Source organism: Orcinus orca, chromosome 12 (genome assembly GCF_937001465.1).
Source record: "Orcinus orca chromosome 12, mOrcOrc1.1, whole genome shotgun sequence".
NCBI classification, from domain to species: Eukaryota; Metazoa; Chordata; class Mammalia; order Artiodactyla; family Delphinidae; genus Orcinus; species Orcinus orca.
The window spans coordinates 30,447,619-30,457,865 of NC_064570.1; the positions used below are offsets into that span (position 1 = coordinate 30,447,619).

The 10,247-nt window shown below is 41.3% G+C and overlaps 1 protein-coding gene across 1 annotated transcript; it reads left to right on the forward strand.

Moving 5' to 3' along the window:
- Positions 1-446: 446 nt before the first annotated feature.
- Positions 447-3,666, forward strand: CCN2 (cellular communication network factor 2). The gene is made up of 5 exons (XM_004263821.3): positions 447-738; positions 847-1,069; positions 1,328-1,579; positions 1,711-1,922; positions 2,321-3,666. Exons 1-5 carry the CDS (start codon positions 673-675, stop codon positions 2,615-2,617), a joined length of 1,050 nt encoding a protein of 349 aa, XP_004263869.2. The 5' UTR covers positions 447-672; the 3' UTR covers positions 2,618-3,666.
- Positions 3,667-10,247: the final 6,581 nt, after the last annotated feature.

Below are 10,247 nucleotides of genomic sequence, written 5' to 3' on the forward strand. Positions count from 1 at the left end.
GGAAACCCTTTCGAATTTTTTAGGAATCCCTGCTATTAGCCTCTTCAGCTACCTACCTCCTACAAAGGATTTATGTCAGTGTGCAGAACAGGCACAGCTATTAGAAACAGAAGTGAGTGGCATAAAAATAATGATAATCACTGCCGATGTGTTTTTTAAATGATATAAATCAGGAGTGATGCGAAGAGGCAAGAGAAAAAAAAATCCTATTTGGTGGCTGGAAATACTGAGCCTTTTTTTTTTTTTTTTTGGTGAACTGGAGTGTGCCAGCTTTTTCAGACGGGAGGAATGCTGAGTGTCAAGGGGTCAGGATCAATCCGGTGTGAGTTGATGAGGCAGGAAGGTGGGGAGGAATGCGAGGAATGTCCCTGTTTGTGTAGGACTCCATTCAGCTCATTGGCGAGCCGGGGCCGCCCTGAGCGTATAAAAGCCTCGGGCCGCCCGTCCTGGCCTCACACAACAACTCTTCCCCGCCGAGAGGAGGCAGCCAGTACGACTCCCACCGCCGGCGACCCACTGCCTTCAGTTCGACGGCAGCCGCCCAGGCCGACAGCTCCCGAGACAGCAGCCCGGCGCGTCCCGACCCCGCCTCCGGCCCGAACCCGAGCCGCCAGCCCGGCCCGCCGCGCCACGCCCGCCCCGCCGCCTCCCGCCGCCCATAGCGCCCCGACCATGTCCGCCGCTGGCCTGGGCCCCGTCCGCTGCGCCTTCGTGCTCCTGCTCGTCCTCTGCAGCCGGGTAAGCACCGGAGACCCCCCGCGGCGGCCGGGGCCGGGCGGGAGACCGGGAGGGACCCCGGCGGCGCCGAAGGGCGTGCGTCCGGCTGACAGCCGCCTCCCTCCGCAGCCCACCTCCGGCCAGGACTGCGGCGGCCGGTGCCAGTGCGCTGCCGGCCCGGCGCCGCGCTGCCCCGCCGGCGTCAGCCTGGTACTGGACAGCTGCGGCTGCTGCCGCGTGTGCGCCAAGCAGCTGGGCGAGCTGTGCACCGAGCGCGACCCCTGCGACCCGCACAAGGGCCTCTTCTGCGACTTCGGCTCCCCGGCCAACCGCAAGATTGGCGTGTGCACCGGTAAGACCTGCAGCCCCCTTCCCCGCCCCGCGCCACCGCCACCGCCACCGGGGCGCCGGGGGACACTCGATGTCCCACCACCTCTTCCCTCACGCTCACCGTCCCTCCGGAAAAGAAAGCCGCTCGAATTGCGTCCTTTCCTCAGGCTGTTTCCCTGGAGCCCTGCTCCCAGCTCGCATCCCCGACGCGCTTCCTGTTCAGGCTCGAGAACCGATGTTTGACCCCTGCACGTCCCCTTTTTCCCTTCCGCTCCTTCAGCCAAAGATGGTGCCCCCTGCGTCTTCGGAGGGTCGGTGTACCGGAGCGGAGAGTCCTTCCAGAGCAGCTGCAAATACCAGTGCACTTGCCTGGACGGAGCGGTGGGCTGCGTGCCCCTGTGCAGCATGGATGTCCGCCTGCCCAGCCCCGACTGCCCCTTCCCACGAAGGGTCAAGCTGCCCGGGAAATGCTGCGAAGAGTGGGTGTGTGACGAGCCCAAGGACCACACCGTGGTCGGCCCTGCCCTCGCTGGTGAGCTGAGTCTTCCTCTAAGCCAGCCTCGTGATTCTCCCCCCTGGGGCTGAGTCCTGACTTTGCCAAGGGCAGGGGGAAATGTCTTAGCCTGGGGTCTTACCTCGTGTTTGTGTTCCCTGCTCTCACAGCTTACCGACTGGAAGACACGTTTGGCCCAGACCCAACCATGATTCGAGCCAACTGCCTGGTCCAGACCACAGAGTGGAGTGCCTGTTCCAAGACCTGCGGGATGGGCATCTCCACCCGGGTTACCAATGACAACGCCTTCTGCAGGCTGGAGAAGCAGAGCCGCCTCTGCATGGTCAGGCCTTGTGAAGCTGACCTGGAAGAGAACATTAAGGTACGTTTTCTCCTCCAATTAACTCATAATCATGGAACAAGAGTGGACAGGACCAAAGTTAGGACAGGACCAAAGTTAGGTCTCTTACCACCCTTGTTATTATAGGCCTGTCATCTCCAAAAATATCCAACCATTGAACTGTTTTGATGGAATGAGATGTTATGTAATAGGAGCCACCAATTTTCCACTCGGAAATCCTCCACAGTGTTAGTTCATTCAAGATATCCCAGAAGAGGCCATGTCTATTTTTGGAAAACTGGCAAATGAGACTCAACCTTCCCATCCTCAAAATATAAAACAGAAGTCAGACAGCCCTAAGGCGAGAACACACAGAGGTTGAAGAAAGCCACACCCCTTGCAGAGTCATTGATTTTTCTCTCCTCCCTTGTCTTCCTCAGAAGGGCAAAAAGTGCATCCGGACCCCCAAAATCTCCAAGCCTGTCAAGTTTGAGCTTTCTGGCTGCACCAGCGTAAAGACATTCCGGGCTAAATTCTGCGGCGTGTGCACCGATGGGCGGTGCTGCACCCCACACAGAACCGCAACCCTTCCCGTGGAGTTCAAGTGTCCTGATGGCGAGGTCATGAAGAAAAGCATGATGTTCATCAAGACCTGTGCCTGCCATTACAACTGCCCCGGAGACAATGACATCTTTGAGTCACTGTACTACAGGAAGATGTATGGAGACATGGCCTAAAGCCAGAGAAAGTGTGAGACATGAACTCTTTAGGCTGTCACTTGAACTGATTCACATCTCATTTTTGTGTAAACATGATTTCAGTAGCACAGGTTATTTAAATTTGTTTTTCTAACTGGGGAAAAGAAAAATTCCCACCAAATTCAAAATCTTGTGCCTTATGACATTCAAACAGTCTGTCAACCCCAGACACTGGTTTGAAGGAAGTAAGACTTGACTGTGGGACTGCATTAGTGCATAGCACCAGCATGTATGCTAGGAGCAGTGGGAGGGGACCAATAGAAAGCCTTGTCATCTTACAGTAGTGATGTCCCTGCTATTTGGAGTGTCACTGGGAAGGAAGACTCACTGACCTGCCTGTAGCTCCAGTGACAGCTAGGATGTGCGTTCATGAGGATGAGTCAAGTTCTTCTCTAGGTCATAACAGCAGATTCAGCTCTGACCTTCTGATTCGGATGACAGTGTTCAGGAATCAGAATCCTGTCTATTAGACTGGACAGCTTGTGGCAAGCTAATTTGCCTGTAACAAGCCAGATTTTTTTTTTATTGATATTGTAAATACTGTGTATATATATATAAATATATATATATTTGTACAGTTATCTAAGTTAATTTAAAGTTGTTTGTGCCTTTTTGTTTATGTTTTTAATGCTTTGATATTTCAAATGTTAGCCTCAATTCTGAACACCATAGGTAGGACGTAAAGCTTGTCTGATAACTCAAAGCATGAAATGGATATTCAAATGGAAATTCTGCTCAGTTAGAGCAGCAGTCCATCAAAACAGGATTTTTGCTGAAGGTGAGGCAGCAATGTCCTTGGAAGTCTGATTTGTAGGTTGGAAATGTGGTAGGCTCACTTTTAATGTACAAATGACCTTTATTAAAAAATGAATGGCTCTGTATAGCTGATTGGTTTTTCCACCTGGAAGCATTTGTTTCTACTTTGACTATGACTGTTTTTTTGGACAGTTTATTTGTTGAGAGTGTGACCAAAAGTTACATGTTTGCACCTTTCTAGTTGAAAATAAAGTATATATTTTTTCTACAAAGGGCTTGGTTATTCATTTATTCTCTAAACATTTCTGAGTTTTCTTGAGTAAAAATGGAAAGCTTTTGTTTGTCTTAAAACAATTCACTTATAATTTTCTAGATATCTTTAATCATCTAATCAATTGGTTAATCCCTTCAATAGAACTTTTACATGAATACACATCACACTGAATCAGGTGTCACAAATTTGCAGGCATATACACTGTATTGAGTACACAGGCATTTTTTTGTTATCTTCACAGTATTTTATAAACACTTCAATTCTCTCTAGATTATTTCAGTCTCCACTAACCCCTGTTGTATTACACTTGGTCCTGTTTACATTTAATACCTCTCTGGCCATTGTAGGCATCTAATTTCCAACCTGTCATCACACAATAGCCCATGTGCCTTGCACATAGAAAAATTTTTTGAATTTGTATGCTCTACTGTAGATCTATTTCTGAACCTTAATATCTTACTGTTAAGTCTGGAAAAGTATAAAATCTCCACTAAAGTGGAACAACTTAATAAGTCTTATTTTGCATAGTTCTGCTTTCAGTTGCCAGAAAACAAATCACAAATACATGATGGCATAAGTAGAAAAAGAAGGATAAGCAAATCTTCCATTCATTTGTATCATAGAAATTTGCCTTAAGTTAAAAGCAACTCCTCCATTTCCCCAAGCTTTTCACTTTATCAGATCTCAAAATCAATAATTTAGCAAATGGTTTGACAAAATGAAATTGTTCAAGAAGCCCTGTGTAGAAATGATATTGGACCTCACCAGGTCTCCACTGAAAAATCAACTGACATAAGTGGCAAACAAAAGAAACACTCCAGGGACAACTAAAAGCCCATTTTTTTCTAGATCAGAATAGCTGTGGATTCTAGGGGAAAAAAAATAGTTGGAGGCAGAAAAAGCCCTCACAGGGTAATTAGCAATGTTGTAGTGCCAGTGTCATTCTAAGAGACAAAAATACATCCGAAAATAAAGACTAGTTCTACAAACAGTACCCATGCCACAAACCAAAGGGAAAGCTTCCCATGTTCAAAATGTGAAAAGTATTTCTGGTCAAAACATTGGACTTTTAGCATACACCTACATACGTATACAGCAATGCCATCAGTAGCTGCACTCCACTTCCCCAAATAAACCCACATGCAAACACACACACACACACAGCACACTGTTTGCTTTACATTTCCTTTCTGTCAGTTGACTCCTAGCTGCAAAGATGAAGGGCCATTGTAAATGAGCCTAACTGTTTAAAAAGGAATTTGAGAATTCCGGGAAGATAGTAGTAATAACAGAAGCATAGATTTTAGATTTTCCAAATCTCTACATAAAAACAGAGTAACTAGATTACAAAATCAAAACACCATGAGACATATTTACAACAAAATTAGATGACAAAGCATCCCTTGCCCCAAGATAAGAGAGGGGGAAAATCATCAACCACCACAAGACCCACACTATGTCAGCATAAATGTGAGAAAAAGCAAAGGCATGCAGCAGAGTATCTGATGCTTCTGAGAAGGGGAGAGCTCCAAAATATCCAACAGTGAAATATAGGAGATCAATCTGAGGATAGCTTATGAAACTGGTAGGAGTTTTGCCCATTCCAACAAAACTTAGAAACCAAGGCTCTCTCCCAAGGGAGGACTCCACATTCTTGGGAGTAAAATAAAAATTAAGCAAGTCAGAGACAGCAAAAACATTGAGAGACAGGGTCCAGGTAAAAATGAGAATAGAAACAGATTCAAAATCTCAGGAAGCAAATGACCATATTTTTAATGCTGCATGAAAACAACCAAAGAGGGAGCTCTACGAAGTCAGAAAAGCTATTTAAACCAAGCCTCCTTCCTAATTAAAGTCCAGGAAAACTAACTTTACCTAAAAAATAGAAAAACAAAATTATCAAAGCCAAATCCATAATGATAAAAATCCTCCAGAAAGTAGGCATACAGAGCACTTACCTCAATATAATAAAGACCATATATGACAAACCCACAGCCAACATCATTCTCAAAGGTGAAAAACTGACACCATTTCCTTTAAGATCAGGAACAAGAAAAGATTGCCCACTCTCACCACTATTATTCAACATAGTTTTGCAAGTTTTAGCCACAGCAATCAGAGAAGAAAAAGAAAGAAAAGGAATCCAAATCGGAAAAGAAGAAGTAAAGATGTCACGGTTTGCAGATGACATGATGCTATATATAGAGAATCCTAAACATGCTACCAGAAAACTACTAGAGCTAATCAATGAATTTGGTAAAGTAGCAGGCTACAAAATTAATGCACAGAAATCTCTTGCATTCCTATACACTAATGATGAAAAATCTGAAAGAGAACTTAAGGAAACACTCCCCTTTACCACTGCAACAAAAAAAATAACATACCTAGGAATAAACCTACCTAAGGAGACAAAAGACCTGTATGCAGAAAACTATAAGATACTGACAAAAGAAATTAAAGATGACACAAACAGATGGAGAGATATACCATGTTCTCGGATTGGAAGAATCAACATTGTGAAAATGACTATACTACCCAAAGCAATCTACAGATTCAATGCAGTCCCTATCAAACTACCAATGGCATTTTTCACAGAACTAGAACAAAAAATTTCACAATTTGTATGGAAACACAAAAGACCCTGAATAGCAAAAGCAATCTTGAGAAAGAAAACCAGAGCTGGAGGAAATAGGCTCTCAGACTTCAGACTATACTACAAACCTACAGTAATCAAGACGGTATGGTACTGGCACAAAAACATAAATAAAGATCAATGGAACAGGATAGAAAACCCAGAGATAAACCCACGCACATATGGTTACCTTATTTTTGATAAAGGAGGCAAGAATATACAGTGGAGAAAAGACAGCCTCTTCAATAAGTGGTGCTGGGAAAACTGGACAGCTACATGTAAAAGAATGAAATTAGAACACTCCCTAACACCATACACAAAACTAAACTCAAAATGGATTAAAGACCTAAATGTAAGGCCAGACACTATCAAACTCTTAGAGGAAAACATAGGCAGGACACTCTGTGACATAAATCACAGCAAGATCCTTTTTGACCCACCTCCTAGAGAAATGGAAATAAAAACAAAAATACATGGGACCTAATGAAACTTCAAAACTTTTGCACAGCAAAGGAAACCATAAACAAGATGAAAAGACAACCCTCAGAATGGGAGAAAATATTTGCAAAGGAAGCAACTGACAAAGGATTAATTTCCAAAATTTACAAGCAGCTCATGCAGCTCAATAACAAAAAAACAAACAACCGAATCCAAAAATGGGCAGAAGACCTAAATAGACATTTCTCCAAAGAAGATATACAGATTGCCAACAAACACATGAAAGGATGCTCAACATCACTAATCATTAGAGAAATGCAAATCAAAACTACAATGAGGTATCACCTCACACCAGTCAGAATGGCCATCACCAAAAAATCTAGAAACAATAAATGCTGGAGAGGGTGTGGAGAAAAGGGAACCCTCTTGCACTGTTGGTGGAAATGTAAAGTGATACAGCCACTCTGGAGAACAGTATGGAGGTTCCTTAAAGAACTAAAAATAGAACTACCATACGACACAGCAATCCCACTACTGGGCATATACCCTGAGAAAACCAGAATTCAAAAAGAGTCATGTAACACAATGTTCATTGCAGCTCTATTTACAATAGCCAGGACATGGAAGCAACCTAAGTGTCCGTTGACAGATGAATGGATAAAGAAGATGTGGCCCATATATACAATGGAATATTACTCAGCCATAAAAAGAAACGAAATTGAGTTATTTGTAGTGAGGTGGTTGGACCTAGAGTTTGTCATACAGAGTGAAGTGAGTCAGAAAGAGAAAAACAAACACCATATGCTAACACATATATATGGAATCTAAAAAAAAGAAAAAAAGGTTCTGAAGAACCTAGGGGTAGGACAGGGATAAAGACACATAATATGTAGAGAATGGACTTGAGGACACAGGGAGTGGGAAGGGTAAGGTGGGATGAAGTGAGAGAGTGGCATGAACATATATACACTACCAAATGTAAACTAGATAGCTAGTGGGAAGCAGCCACACAGCACAGGGAGATCAGCTTGGTGCTTTGTGACCATCTAGAGGGGTGGGATAGGGAGGGTGTGAGGGAGATGCAAGAGGGAGGAGATATGGGAATATATGTATATGTATAGCTAATTCACTTTGTTATACAGCAGAAAGTAACACACCATTGTAAAGCAATTATACTCCAATAAAGATGTTTAAAAAAAAAAGCCAAATGCATACAATGCTTTATATGAAAAAAATAATAAAGGACAGAATAACATATCTACAGATAGTAAAAGCATGCCAGAAATACATGCCCAGAAAACATGTCAAAACTATAACCTACTATTTCAAAAGAACATTAAGAAAATAACACTGGACATAAATGATTAAAAGGTAATGACTAATGACATAAAATAACAACATAAATGAGTTAGTAAAACCTGGAAATATGATGATAAAAACTCAAGAAAGAATTAGAAATTAAAGAAATGTTAGAAAAATAGAAGGAACACAAGAGTGAACAAAGACAACAGTTAATTCCTTAAGAAGAAGAGATAATGAGGAGAGAAATTTTTTTAAATAAAAAAAGAATTAAATGGTTTCAAGAAAAAGTGGTAAATATTACTGATAGGCAAAGAAGGTCCAACATATGAATAGTAGGAGTTCCTGAAGAAGAACAAACCCAAAAACTATAAATCAAGAAAACTGAAATAAAAAGTGATTTGAAAGTGATACTGAAAAAAAGAGAGAAAGAAAGAAAGAAAGAAAGAAAGTGATACTGAAAAAGCATGCCATATACTTAATAAAATCAGCCAACACTAAGACATATTCTAGTAAAATTGCTTCACTATAAAGAAAAAGGAAAAACTTTTGGGACATCTAGGCAAAAGGAACATGAACATTATAAGTAAAAGAAAATTAATTCATTATTCTGATAATGACAGCAACACTTCAAATCAGAAAAATTACAATAACATGTTTAAGATACTGAAGGAAAGAAAATGTGAGCCAAAGAATTTTTACCCTTCAAAACTGATATTCAAGAATAAAGGACACAGTGAAATCATCAAAACCATGTAAGACCTCAGGGCATATTGTTCCTATGAACACTTTCTGAGGAGCCTACCTGAGAAGAAGCTCAAAAAACAAAAATGTCTGAGAGATGTTAACGTAAGGACTGGTGGTGAGCATTAAATATAGCTTATCTTTAGAACTAAGACTAAATAAAGGCTAAAGAGGAAAAAGTATAGTATACAGTGGCTATATACTCTGATAGTGTGGAGTGCAACCATAAAATGTTTGGGGAGAGAATGAAAGTAGCATATGCCACATGCACACACATTTAACTCCTTTTATTGGTGGTGGTGGTGGTGGTATTGTTATTCTTAGACTGTGGGGTGTGTAAGGTGAAATCAAGCAAATTAGCCATTATGGACTTTCTAACACTATCCCAAGTGGTGGTGAGTTCCTAGGATTCTTAGTGAGGAAGTCAGAAAATATAGATGTAATATAAAAGTGATTAAGTTAGATTCTGTAGTCCTGACTTTGAATTAGAAATATCAGTGTAAACTTATGATGTATTTTATCTTTTAAAATACACACATGTATGTACATTTCTTCCTACGTCTGCTCACTGAAAAAGCTTAGCTACAATGACAACTAAAAAGCAATGAGCATCCCTAAGTCCAGATTGTGCTCTTGTTATTTTCCACTAAAAGAACCTAAGGCTTCTTGGAGAATGGCTGACTCCAGAACTGGGGCAGTAAATGTGTAAGATAAATACTTTTATGCAGGGAACACCTTTATATATTGGATAATAATGAAGCTAACAAGGACCATTAAGATCATACTGAAAGGATTCAGGAGGCAAATTGAAGAGACTCCTACTAAAGATGGGGCAATTTGAGCTTCTATGAGAATAAGAATTGCAGTGTATTAAGCCTATCATCTATCCTTAAATTGATTGGCTCATTATGATAGCTAAAGAAAAAGCCTAATTGACCACCTGAGAATATTAGGAAACCTATTCATTATACACTAAATGTAATACTTCCATGATGACTTTGGTTTCATATCTTTGTTCACATCTTTGTTATTCTACACAGCTCATGGTGCTTCAGAAGAGATTGGTTTAATCTGTACCAACTCCAGACATAATCCAGAGATGACTTTTAAGAGAAATAAATCTCTTAGTAGTATTCATCTCATGATATTCAATTTAAAGTAATTTTATATTCTTTAAAAATAATTTTCTATAATTTTCCAAAATGAACATGCATTATTTTATAATCAGAAAAAGTTTTAAAAAACAAATCTTTTAACTCCTCATTAAAAAAATAGCAAGAATATGCCCAAAAGTGTTAGAGTTTTTCATGATTTCAGATTTAGATAAACAGCTCACGATACATAAACAGATGGCTAAGCCATTCAAGTCACTATTCCTTAATGTGCCAGGTTCCCAGGAGCATGCGCAACACACATATAACCTCTAGGCTACATGTATTCATGTATGTTAAGTGTATTCTCTTACC

What these genes read in the sequence shown, in the direction of transcription:
- CCN2 (XM_004263821.3), top strand. Translation starts at nt 673, where the DNA reads ATGTCCGCCGCTGGCCTGGGCCCCGTCCGCTGCGCCTTCGTGCTCCTG. An exon ending in TGCTCGTCCTCTGCAGCCGG is followed by an intron (nt 739 to 846) that starts GTAAGCACCGGA and finishes CTCCCTCCGCAG; the next exon opens with CCCACCTCCGGCCAGGACTG. An exon ending in ACCTGGAAGAGAACATTAAG is followed by an intron (nt 1,923 to 2,320) that starts GTACGTTTTCTC and finishes TGTCTTCCTCAG; the next exon opens with AAGGGCAAAAAGTGCATCCG.